General features: G+C 33.1%; 1 protein-coding gene across 1 annotated transcript; it reads left to right on the top strand.

The window, feature by feature from the left end:
* Positions 1-1,423: 1,423 nt before the first annotated feature.
* Positions 1,424-3,489, top strand: LOC145054832 (methyltransferase). The gene has a single exon (XM_079003098.1). The coding sequence runs from the start codon at positions 1,801-1,803 to the stop codon at positions 3,316-3,318; it is 1,518 nt and encodes a 505-aa protein (XP_078859224.1). The 5' UTR covers positions 1,424-1,800; the 3' UTR covers positions 3,319-3,489.
* Positions 3,490-13,625: the final 10,136 nt, after the last annotated feature.

Genomic DNA, 13,625 nt, shown 5'->3' with positions numbered 1-13,625 from the left:
AGACTAAACAGTTATGGGAAATAGACTTATTAAGGTAATTAACTTTTCGGTTTGTTAACTGTCTTTTTTTTTGTACACATCTAGGTAACGAACTTTTTAAAAGTGTTTATATATGACCATTTATGACCGGTTGTAGCAGGTTACATCCGGTCATAATGGTCATATGTGAACACTTCCAAAAAGTTCGTTATCTAGATGTGCACAAAAAAAGATAGTTACCTAGATGTGAACAAACCGAAAATGTAAGAGTAAGTTACATGAATGGTCCATGTGGTTTGGGTAATTTGTATGTTTGGTCCCTAACTTATTTTTAACTCGGATGATACCTACTGATTATTTTTGTTATGCGTCTGGTCTCTATGTTACCTCAAAAGACTATCGTGCCCTTTTAAATTGATTTTTTTAATTATTTTTCTTATTTATGTATTTATTTTTTGTATATTTAAAAAAATTAATAGACCCCACATATTTTATATTTGTCTACATGTCAATTTATGGTTTTTTTTAAAAAAATTTAAAATTAAAAAGTCACATAATATGTTATATTTCTATACGTAAAATATCAAATGTAATAAATATTATAATAAATTGTAATTAATATGTTATTTCATTCCTTATTTTCAAAATTTTATTTTAAAAAATACTTATTATTTATATTTTAATATTTTAACCCGTAAAATACATAGTTTTTACACATCCCAAATTAAATATTCTCCTACCTATTCTTCCTACCAGTCTTCATAGTTATTTAAATGATCACATGTGTCATATTAGTATCCTAAAATATCATTAAATCTTCCTTAATAAATAAAAATACTTTTACCATATGTCTTATTCTCCTTTATTTTGACAAATGTCATTTTCTAAGATTTTTAAAATTGTTATTTTTCACTTGTTATTTTTTGAGAATTTTAATTTTCTAAAAATAAATTTCCAAAAAAGTCTAACATATATATATATATATATATATATATATATATATATATCATTCTATTAATTTGATAATAAATTCTAATAAATGCTCCAACCAATTTGATTTTTTTCATAAATGCTCCAAAAGGAGTATTACATTTTGTTATGGAAAAACATTATTTTATAAAATATTTAATGTTTATATATTTATATTAACTTTTATTTAAAAAAAAAAATTCATGTAATACACGAGTTTCACACGTAAGTATTAAATGTTACACATGTAACCATTTAATTTGATAGGATGACATGTAGTAATAAAAAAAATAAAACAATATTTAATTTCCCAGTTACCTTAATAATCTATTTCCGAAACGGTTACTCTGATCAAAACTATAGGGATTTTTCGGTAGATTCCTTTTATAAATGAGAAACAAATAATTCGAAAAATAATTAATAAAACTCGGCGTAATAATAATACGCGTTGACACCGTTTCCTCGGTCCCACTCATTATTTTCTCTCTCTCCAATACCCTCTGGTCCTCTTCTACTCCTCTTCCATCTCCATCATCTGTATCTTCATCCAGAGCATCTCCAAAGTCCAAACCCAAATCCTCACATCACAGGAACTCAACAAAATCAATTTCACCGAAGAACAACGATTCCCCATGAATTTTATGCAAAAATCCATCTGAAATGAACCATTTCTATCGCCAAATTTACATTCAATTCGTTCTGTATTTGCTTCTTTCCTTCAACACTCCTCACTCAACCCTCGTCGGAGCTAACCACACCTCCGCCAGATTCTGCTCCCGCTAGTAATTTCCACTTCCAATCCCTCATTCGATTTTAATTTAATATAATCAAAATCACTCACAGGAGTTTGTGATGGAACTCGCCGCCGGTAAACCCGGCTTCCTCCGAAACGTTGTGGTTCGCTTTTTGTTATTTTCCCTTCTCGTCGTTGGCGTCCGATTTGCTTATGTCATTACCATCAGAGGCGAATCATGCAGCTTCGGTGATGATTTCTGTTTCTTCTCTTCGACCTCGCCGGAAAATCAAAACCTGGTCACCGCAGCCGGAGGACACCTTGACTCTTCCTCTTCCGTGACCCTCAACCCTATCGCCGCCGCCACGCCAGAGGTCCACAAACGTGTGATGTTTTATATCACCGTGTTTCAGGATCTGATCGTCGATGGGTTCCTTTCGACGAAATCGAAATCTCTATGTGTCGAAACACCCGTCGGTGAAGACGTGTATGCTCTGAAAGAGATCGGCGTCGATGATTCCGTCGGAATCTACAAAAAAGCATCGAAACCTTTAGTAATCAATGGGTTAGGGCATAAGCATCCTTTTAAGGACAACACATTCGATTTTATATTTTCCGGTAACGGAGCTTTGGACAGATCTGACAAGGCGGCGGAGTTCGCGGCGGAGGTTGGACGGACGCTTAAACCCGAAGGGTATGCCGTCATCCACACTTCTTCCATAGATACATATAGTTTCAATTCTTTCATTCGTTTATTCAATTGTTGCAAGTTCGTACATTCTCGTCATATGGATGGATTCGATCCTGACATGCCCCACATTCATGAAATCGTAATGAAGAAGATAGTCGACATCAAAATTAGAGAAAAAACCGACAGTAGTCTTAGCAATCGGTGCTCAGTTCCTGGGTATAAACAAGATCTGTTAAAGAAAGCCGAACATCTGATTGAAACAGAACCACTGAAACCATGGATTACCCTGAAGAGAAACATCGAAAACGTCAAATACCTTCCATCAATGGCGGACATCAATTTCAAGCAAAGGTACGTGTATGTAGACGTGGGAGCTCGTAGCTATGGCTCCAGTATCGTTAGCTGGTTCAAAAAACAGTACCCAAAACAAAACAAAACCTTCGACATATACGCCATTGAAGCAGATAAGCATTTCCACGATCAATACCAATCCAAAAAAGGCGTCAAATTACTACCCTATGCTGCCTGGGTGAAGAACGAGAGCTTGGTTTTTGAGATTAATCAAACCCCAGGTGATGAAAACGTTGAGAAAGGAAGAGGAATGGGTAGGATTCAGCCTGTGAAATCTGGTGGTGGGATTGTGGGCTCTGTTGATGTTATTCAAGGGTTTGATTTTGCAAATTGGTTGAAGAACACAGTGACAGAGAAAGATTTTGTGGTGATGAAGATGGACGTTGAAGGGACTGAATTCGATTTGATCCCAAAATTGATTGAAACAGGTGCGATTTGTTTGATTGATGAAGTGTTTCTTGAATGCCATTACAATCGGTGGCAGAAATGTTGCCCAGGTGTGAGGAGTCCAAAGTATCAGAAGACGTATGGGCAGTGTTTAGATCTGTTTAAATCTTTGAGACAACGTGGTGTTCTTGTTCATCAATGGTGGTGATTGGTGTTTGAAGCCCTTTTGTATTATTACTTGAAAATGTTGTAGTTGTTATAATATGTTTTTGTTTGTGTACTCAGTTAAAGTAATTTGTTTACACATTGTACTCTTATGATTTCTGATTGGATTACACTTAAGAAATGAAATGGTATACACGGCTAAGTCGTTTAATTAGTTTCTTATGTATGTTCCTTTTGTTGCTTAGTTTATTAGGAATTTAACATGGTGCTAATCTTGATTAGTAAATTGTTTGATTTAGTCCTTTTTGTTATGTATATGACAAGGAAGAACAAAGACTTTTAGACTATGTTTGATGTGTCTTGATAGGTCTAAAATCGATGTCAATAAGCCAAAAATTGAAAACTTTTGTTTCAATCCGCAAAAAGGTTGAGCAATATAGATAGAGATTTGTTTTTTGATATTTGGTATTTGGTATGTATAAAAGAAATGAATGCCCTCAGTCGATCAAAAAATAAACCTAAAATGTTTGTCTAGTAACTACAACCTGCAAGATGTGTATGGAAAAAGAAGATTTGTCATCTTAAGATCATGTGAATCCTTGTTAACTTGAGAGCATCCACAGCATGATAGTATTTTATGAAACTTTTTAAAATGAAAAAACTTATTTGTGTCTTCACATTATAAGAGCTTTTTCGACCTCATAATAGTTTTGTCTATTTACATTATAAGAGTTTTTTTAGTTTGTTTTTTATAGACCTCATAATAGTTTTGTCTATTTATAATTGGTTGAAAACATATAGAACTCCCTAGGGATGAACATATACGAATACCCAACTAAATTTGATAGAAACAAAAACCGGCAGTTTATAAATTGTTGGAACCGGAACAAAAACCGGTTATATCTATTCCCATTATTTTGGAATTGAAACGGTTTCAGTTTGTTCGGGATACTCACTCAGTCAATAAAAAAATTGAATAAAAATGGTTTAAAACCACTTTTTTAAGCTAAACTAATTTAAATCCGCTCTATGAACACACCCACAAATGTTACATTAACATCATATATAAAGTGTCTAATTTATTGCTGCACAAGTTTTAAAGAAGGTTACATCGACATCATATACAAGTTGGAAGATGAACTATTTGGATTGTAGTAGCTTCATTTCGTTAAAATATCGATAAATAATAAATAATTAAGATTATGTTCTAACGACAAATAATTTTTACCACAAAATAAAGTATTTAATCACGTAGACAAGGTTAATATACTAAAGTCAAAATACACAACACAAATGTTGATGTCAGATAGCGGTTCTGAAAAATGAGGATCGGAACCAGAACCGTTTGAGGCAATTCCAACACTTTAGGAGTCGGGACCGTCATTCTAGAACCAACGGTTTCGATACGGTTTTGGTTCCGAAAGTGGGTACATTGTTCCACTGCTCATCCCTAGGACTCATTGTATCATTGAACAATTTTTTTTTAATTAACAAACTCATTGGAAAAACTTCTCTAATAGTATTTTCAATTTTCAAAAGGTTTTTGGTTTGAAAAAACTTTTGTCTTTAATCTCAGTCCAAATATTCTACATACCAAACCCACTCAATGATTCTCATGTTTCCATATATTTAGGGGAGGAAAAAATTATTATTTTTTGTCTTATTGTCATTAATTTAAGTCTAATACAATATCAAATGCATTACAAAGTTGTGCTTGTGGTATCTAATGATACAAGAGAAATGGGCCTAAAGTTGCCAAAAGTAGTGTTGTGTCATGTGTGTTTATAGATGTTTGCTTCGCCCCTTTCTCTCTATGTCTATATTTGGTAATAGTAGGAGATGGGCCCATATTTGATGAGGCATCTATTATTATATGAAAAGCTTTGGTGTAAAGTACGTTGGGATCATGGGATGTTTTAGGTGTCTCATCGATCATGTGATGTTTTATGTGTTTCATCTTTCAACAACTCAGACTTGATGGCAATGTTTTGCATTTTAAACAGAATACACGAGAAAACTCCCTTAAAATATGATAGTGATATATTGGTTAAACCCGTGGACTAAAATGCATGATAATTGGGTTAAATTAAAATAGCAATGTAGTTATTGGTTTATCAAATTTTGGCAACTTATTTTTTATTTATTCATAAATATAAACAGGACCCAGGGCCGGTCCAAAGCTATTGTGGGCCCAGGGCGAAAAGAAAAAGTGGGCCCCCAAATTCATAAACATAATAAAAATTAGTTCAAAATAAAACACTATAAAATTCACTATTAATATTAAAAAATCACAAATGTTGTCACAACATTACAAAAACAACTAATTTAAAGGAGAATATTTCTCCTAGCTTTTCTTGATGCAAAATCATTAATAATACTATCCAAATCAATTTTATCTAACATGTCTTTCTCTATACATAACATTGCCAATCTGTTCAATCTTTCTTGCGACATTGACGATCTTAGATAATTCTACAATAACTTTAGCTTTGAAAAACGTCTCTCTGCAGATGCAACCGTGACAGGAATGGTTAACATAATGCTATATGCAATAAAAGTATTTGGGTAACAATCAACAGCTTTAACAAACTCCAAAATTTCAACAACATAACTTATATCATTAGGAATGTCATATATCTAGTAGTGTAGTAATACTTTGAATGTTTGAACTTTGAAGCTAAAATTCTAAAAGAATAAAGTCAGAAGCAAAACATTAGAAATTTTGAAGACTGAAATCTGATATAGTAAAAAAAATAGAACAAATTGTCAAATGGGTAACCTGAAATTCAAAATATCTTTCATATTACTAAGCAGAATATACAAAATATCCAAAGCAAATAATAATATTATGGATTTCATATAGAGGTTTGTTAGTCTTATGATAAATCAACAATAAAAATACATAACATAATATGGGAAATCAAGGCACTGCCACTACTCAATATCAAAATCTGGTAAAATGCTAAAGCATCCATTTTTTTTTTCAGATTTGAGAATTGAAACTGAATTACTAAACAGAAGGCTAGAAATTAAAATGAAAAACTAGATATTCAATTGAATTGAATCAATTTGATACATAAACAAAATTTTCGTAAATTAGTGAAACAAATATCTGTTTCCCTAATTCTTCATATTCCTCTTTACATGAATCTAATGAAACCAACGAATTGAATGAGAATTAAGAGACTGAAATTGATTAGACAATTACCTGGTGTCCTTGTCCCTGTGTAGGCGTGTCAATATCAGTTTATTTTCAACCTTCTACAACTGAAATCTATAAGAAATTGAATCTAATAGTCGATTTCAGCCTTCTGCAATGAACTCGCAAGTTTCATTGTAGCATTCGAAGATGAGAAATTCACCCGAATACCAATCAGTTTACGATTATCCGAGAGAGGCAAGAGAGTAGAGAGATGCGTGAGACTATGAGAGACAAAGTGAGAATCGAGATTTGAGTATTACGAAACTGGAAACGAGATGTATTATATCTAGATTCGAGAGACAATTAGCCGTTAGAGATTAAAGATTGTGAGAGAAAATCGACGATTCAGTATCAAGGGAAGGCGTCGATTCAATTAGCTACTGATTCATATGGCGCCCTAATCTCGATTTCCCACGTTCCCCACTACCATCCTTAGTCTCGTTCCTAATTAGGTTAATGTGATTTTGGACTAATTTGAGCCCTAATTAATATATATATATATATATATATATATATATATATATATATATATATATATATATATATATATTCTAGAATTTTGGGGCCCCCTCGAGTCGTGGGCCTTGGGCGGTCGCCCATGTCGCCCACCGTCAGGACCGGCCCTGACAAGACCGACCCAGAAAATGGGAACATAGTCGACCGTATATGGCCCATCTTTCATAGGGGACTAAATTTTTTAGTTAGTGTTACATATTGGTATTTATTGATCAATGTTATTCGATTAAGAAAATAAATTCATGGGCCCTAAAATATCATATATTATATTGTATGACATGGATTTTTCCACTTTGGAGAATTGGATCGTCAACACGAAAATCAAGAACCATAAGAAATGCCTCACATCGGAAATCTCAAGTTAAAATTTGAAAAAATAATTAAAATAAAATAAAATAAAACTGGGAGCAATCAGAAGAGGGGAACGATATGAAATAGGAAGTTAAGTTTTCTTATCATTCTATGGAAGCAATGGTCTACCTCTTTGAAGCTTGTCCATCCATAAGGTTCCAAGAAAATAAATGATTTACTTTTGTTTCTAAGGGTTAAATCATGCACAATCCTTACTTCTTGGTTTCATTTGAGAACCCCACTCGTGTTATAAATCCTAAAAAATAAATTATTTTTGTTTCAAAGGGTTGTCCACCCCCCATGGTGGTAATGGAAAGATTTTTTTTAATAAGACTCAATTTGGGTTTTGAAATTAGAATGTGTCTTTGGACATATCAAATTTGAACATTTTAATTAATTTCATTTAATGTAAATGGCAACCTAACTAGTGTTGGGTTATGAACTTATGATTTATTATTATTATTGAAAATATGAATTGGCTTTAATGTTTATCTAAAATTTGTTTTCTTTTTAGTTGCTGAATTATGGAATAACTCATTACATAAGTGGAAATGTAGTATTGTGAATTGTGAAATGGTTTCTCTAATGGCTGTACTAGGCAAATGGATCAACCGTTGTAAGTTGTAACACAGTTGCAACTCTACAAATAGTGCATGCTATATTGACTTGTTTGTATTATTTCATAGTTTGAGATTAAGTGATATGTAAATTGCCTATGATTTTGTTAGTTATGACAATGTGACAATCAAGGTTAGTCGTTTCCAATTTGCATGTATTTTTTTTAGTTTTGTTGCTATTTAAATGTCTACTTGTTGTCATAATGGTTTTTTAAGTTTCTAGGAACAAATAAAGAAATGAACATCTACTCAAACAACTCTATAAACAAGGTGCTCTTTCAAAAAAAAAACTCTATAAAAAGGTGTTTTTGTTTCGTTACTATTCACTAGTTATTTTTTTATATGTGTAACATTTCCTTCTATCACATATCATAATATTGTTCATTGCACGAAACTTTCTAGTGAGTCACGCATCATGGCATTGATCTTGCATGAGCATGTTTAACTACAAAGTTCTTACAGATTTGCTGCTCTCACGACCTTTAAAATGCGTTGTGACAGGAAATGTATTCACACCTATGATAAGCAATGTTTAGTTCTCATTCTCGGCCGATATAGAATTAGATACAAATAGCCATCACATTTAATAAATATCTAACCATTTTTGAACATTTAATATTTATTTTTTGTTGACTTGTGAAAAATATGTCATTTGGCAACATATGCTTTACCAAAAGGGTTGTGCTATAAGTACCCCCTTAACCAATTTTACCCCTATAACATCAATCTAATCAACCTTTACTTTCGATTTGACATCATTTTTTCCCTTTTTTTTGTTTATTATTATTATTATTATTATTAATTTCGATATCGATATAAAATTCGGACAACATTTTAAAATCCGCACAACATTATAAATTCAGACGATATTATAAAATCCGAACGACAATATAAAATGAAACAAAAGTAAGTTTGTTCTCAATCCACATAACGCACCACACAAGTGTAAAACTGAACCAATTAATATATCAATTATAAATAAAGACAAACTTTGTTTTTGTCCGTTTTATATTGTCGTTCGAATTTTATTATGTCGTCTGAATTTTAAAATTTCATCCGAATTTTAAAATGTTGTCTGAGTTTTATATGATTATCGAAATTTAAAATAATAATAATAATAATAATAATTAAAAAAATAATAAAAACAACAAAAAAAACAAAATAGGGAAAAAACAAAAAAAAAACAACAAAAGACGAAAAAAGTGGAATATGAAAAAAATGAGAGATACTTATAGCATTAGGCTTACTAAAAACCCGTAACATATTTGATTTTTTATCTATAACAACCAACTGATTTATTTAATAACCAATGACGTATTTTGTTTTTATCCAAAAAGCAACTTACTTATATTTAAACCAAATTAATTAATATGTATTTTTTCTTTTCGCTTACTAGTTTTTTTAGTTGCGAAAAATCTTAACATGTCATGTATCATTTGTCTTAATATTTAATTTTAATTACTTTTTACCTTGTACACGTGATTAACATTTGGGATGAAAGGAGTTCGCCACCCTTAACATTCCTACTTTACTTGTTGTTTAGGTGCTACATTAGCTTCTCTCTCTAATATGAGGTGTCTTTTTAGCCAATTCCTAATGCAAATAATACACCTGCCCCAACACACTCCCAATATACAAATACTTAATAATATGATACAAGGTGACGGTATGCCTAGAGAGAAAGAGACAAGTAGGTTTAAGGATGCGGTGAACCCTTTCAACCCTCATTTAGTGCCAACCCACAATGCTAGGAATCATGGTCTTGGAGGCGTCGGTTCCTCGGGTACCACACTCATCGATTGTCTACTTTGTCTACCTTTAGGGGTGGTGGTTATACAAGTCACACTTTCCACATGCAACATCAAATCCACAGTAAATACTATTTTCTCTTTTTCATTCCTTTCCAAATTTTTCAAAACACATGGAAATAGTCATATTTCCCACACACATGACAACCTTTTCAAGAAGCAAGCATGAGTAAGGGAAGTTCTATGGGAGCAATACCACATCACTTAGGGGTGTTCCTGCGGGTACCATACTTCATGCATCCCTTTTGTCGAGTCCCCATTTCGTCCCTTTCTCAATTAATATCTCATTTGTTTGGTGTTAACAAATGTTTTCAATGATGTGTAATTGATTTTATCTGAAAAGAAATACACATTATCATAAGTTTTGTTAGTTTTTGAGGAGGACTCGTGAAAGACTGAGGGTTACAATTTATGGTTTAATGGGAAACCATAATTTCCAAAAACCCCAAATTTTCTTTAGACCCCCTAATTGATTGTGCCGATTAAGAATCAATAAGAGAGGGAATGTTTGCACATATTCTTAGAGTTTTTTTATGGTAGATAAAAGGGAAAATGTCTTATTTGAATTTTTAAGGAGGGTAATGGATGTAAAGAAAAACAAAGTGTGTTCTCCAGTTTCATTTAGGAAATGAAATGAACGGTAAAGGGAAAAAAAGAGTCCCCACACCTCTAAAACCGATTCTCTCAAGGCATTTTTTTGAGTTTAAAGTTGAGGAGAACATAGAGGAATCATTTCCCTCCCAATCATCCCACATTTATATTTTAAGGGGAAAAAAGCTTAATTTTCCCTTCATATTTCTCAAATGAAATTTAAGAACATGTTTTATTCTTTATTTCATCCTTAAAAAAACTCAAAAACATATTTATCCTTTCAACATATTTATCCTTTCATTTTCCTCGATTCCTTCCTTAAAACTTGAGAATGAAGGTGGGGACGTCATGGTGTTTTTATATTTTGAAGAGAAAGACCCAATTTTATATTATTTTTAATTTTTTAGAATGGCTAATGCATACACCCATATAATATTACTCCTAAATCTATATATTTTGTTGAAACTTGAACTCTCAACCGTTTAGGCAAAAGGTTATGGTCATAATGTGTTTACTAAAAAAATAACACCACATCAACTCTACATCAAATTCACTACATCCTTACTACCACATCACTAATTATTGGAAATGGTTACCACTCCACATTATTTATACTATTTTTTTACGTTAGATTCTACAAAAAAAAAAAAACCTAGTTTTTAAACACAAATAAACATATTACTATTAAAAAAACTACATTAAAATTAAAAATTAGAAATTTAAACCTACATTACCAATTCAAAATACATAAAAATTAAAAGCTATAAATTTAAACATTCATTACTAATAAAAAAAACACATAGAAATCAAAACATAAAAATTAATCGTCGTATTTTTGGATGATCTTGCGTTGCATTTTTAAAAATGTTGCTAGGTTTTTCGGTACGATACACGATTAAGGTTGTGCGTTCAAAATTTTTAGATCGTTAAGTGCTATTTTTTTGGTTAAGAGTTTCCTTTGATTTTCATACTTTTTTCGAGAAAAAGTAGATGTTTGTCTATTTTTTCCGAAAGTACTTCTTCGGTACTCGTTTTTCCGGATGATGATGTCGCCTGTTTCCCTTTGTCCTTTCCCGGTGGTCGACGAAGGTGGATTAATTGTGGAGTCATCCTTTCGGTTTCGTCGAATGTAACACCTGTAGATATGGGCTAATCAAATAAGTGATAAAATGACATTTTGGCAAAAGATTATTTAGGATAAATCATCTTAACCGAAGTTATAGTATATGTGACAAGGATTTTGTACATATAAAGAACACTCAAATCTGACTTTGTGAGAGGAAGTTATGATTTTTATAATATTTCAGTGTAGCAATATATGACTCAGAAACCGAAATTGAAATCGGTCGATTGTTAGGAAAAATAATCTAAATGAGAGTTGTAGATATCGTCAACACCTATCTATCGATATAAAGAAAGTCGAGAACGCATATCATATGAGAGATTTATGAATTTTTAACATACTTTAATAGTTTAAGTCTGTTAAAAATATAACTTTAATAATAAAGTCAAAATTAGCCGACGAAGTTTAAATGAAAGTTGTAGATCTCGCCGATAGCTACATGTGGATATACAACCCATCGAAAACAGATCTCCTATGAATTAGTTATGAATTTTCACTCGCGCGCACAGACAACATGCGCGACGCACACTGTCACTCTATCAGATGCTCGACACGTGGCACCACACAGAGAACGACATGTCACCCTGGCCGACCAGATACTCGATGCATATGGGATATAGTGTGTGGCACGCACCACTTTCCATCCTATATAAACCCTTGAGTTCCACCCATTTCCTCATCCCAACTCCACCCGAATCCTCTAGAGTTCTTTCCACCCCTTAGTCCCAATACTCTTGATTTCCCAAACCCTTTAGAAAAGCCCTACGGTGTCAGATAACAAACAATTAGGAGCTCTCGAGTCGGAGTTCTGCCCGCTTAATTCCTAGTTTTCATTAGTGTACTCTGTAAGTTAATCTATACTTATTTTATTCAAGTGTATGTAACATCCCGATGATAAGGTACTTCTAATTTTGACCTTATAATTGAATTATATTGCATTTTGGACCCTAAGTAAAAGAAAGTGTGCATCGAAGGCCCTAGTGGCATTCTCGTAATATTGGATGTTGGGGAGTACGCCATGTGTACGGGTGTATGTTGAGCGTACTAGGGCGCGCCCTAGTACGCAAGGCATATACATGTACATAGGGCATATGTACTACGCATGCAAACCCTAATTTTTAGGGTTTGGCTCGTATTTAAACCCCATTATAGCCTCATTTCTCCTCACTTCCTTAGCCTCCATCCTCTTGATACGTTTTTGCAACCCTAATCCATCTTGTGAAGCATTTCTAAGCTTGAGTTTGTGTGTTTTGTGCCTTTGAATAAGAAGTAAGGAAGAAGAGACCATCTTGGAGGAGTGAAACTCTTTATATCCAGGATCACCCCATCTTTTTGCACCATTTTGAGGTGTCAAGTTCTGAACTTGGTGAAGTTTCATTTAGATATTGTTTTGGAATGATTTTTGGTCCTTTTTGTCCCAAATATGGAGATTCATGAACATATCATGTTCTTGACCCATTAAGTTTTCCTTTCAGACCTTTTCATGGGTCTTGAGTCATAAAAATAGGTTCCAAATGGTTGGTTTTGCTCCAAACATCATTTAGAAGGTCTTAATGGATTAAGAAGTTGAGTTAAGCACTTAATTGGCATGAAAAGTCATAAAGTTGGAAATTTTATGACTCTTGAGTGAATTATAGCATGGATCTGAAATATAGATGTGAGAGCTTAAGCCATTAAGCTCTTAATAGGATTTTGGAGGTCTGGGAGTACGCCTCACGTACCTGGAGTACACATCGCATACAAGGTCAACCACCTTGATGGTGGTCAACACTCAAGTACGCCCAACGTATATTTGGAGTACGCCCCACGTACTCACTCTGGGTTGACTCGGTTGAGTTGACTCGGCTAGGTTGACTCAATTAACTTAGTTGATTTGGCCGGTTGGACTTTAACTTTGACCAAGTTTGAATTAAGGGTATTTTGGGATTTTGATTCAGATTGGTCATTTGGTTAGATAGGTGACGGTTAGAGCTGAGATTTGGAATCGAGACCTCATTAGCTTTTTTCCAGTTTGTGACGTGAGTTTTCCTCACTGTACTTATGGGTCGAAGGCACCAAGCCCGATCCATTGGTTTGATATCCTTTTATTCACTAATATGTGGAGTATGGAATAGATATGCATGATTATGCTAGTTGTCGATA

Source organism: Lactuca serriola, chromosome 5 (assembly GCF_051521515.1).
Source record: "Lactuca serriola cultivar US96UC23 chromosome 5, Lser_US96UC23_V15, whole genome shotgun sequence".
In the NCBI taxonomy this organism is placed as follows: domain Eukaryota; kingdom Viridiplantae; phylum Streptophyta; class Magnoliopsida; order Asterales; family Asteraceae; genus Lactuca; species Lactuca serriola.
This window is presented reverse-complemented; position numbering and strand designations above follow the sequence as displayed.

Excerpts from the sequence above, each read along its gene's own strand:
- LOC145054832 (XM_079003098.1), top strand. The coding sequence starts at position 1,801 with ATGGAACTCGCCGCCGGTAAACCCGGCTTCCTCCGAAACGTTGTGGTT.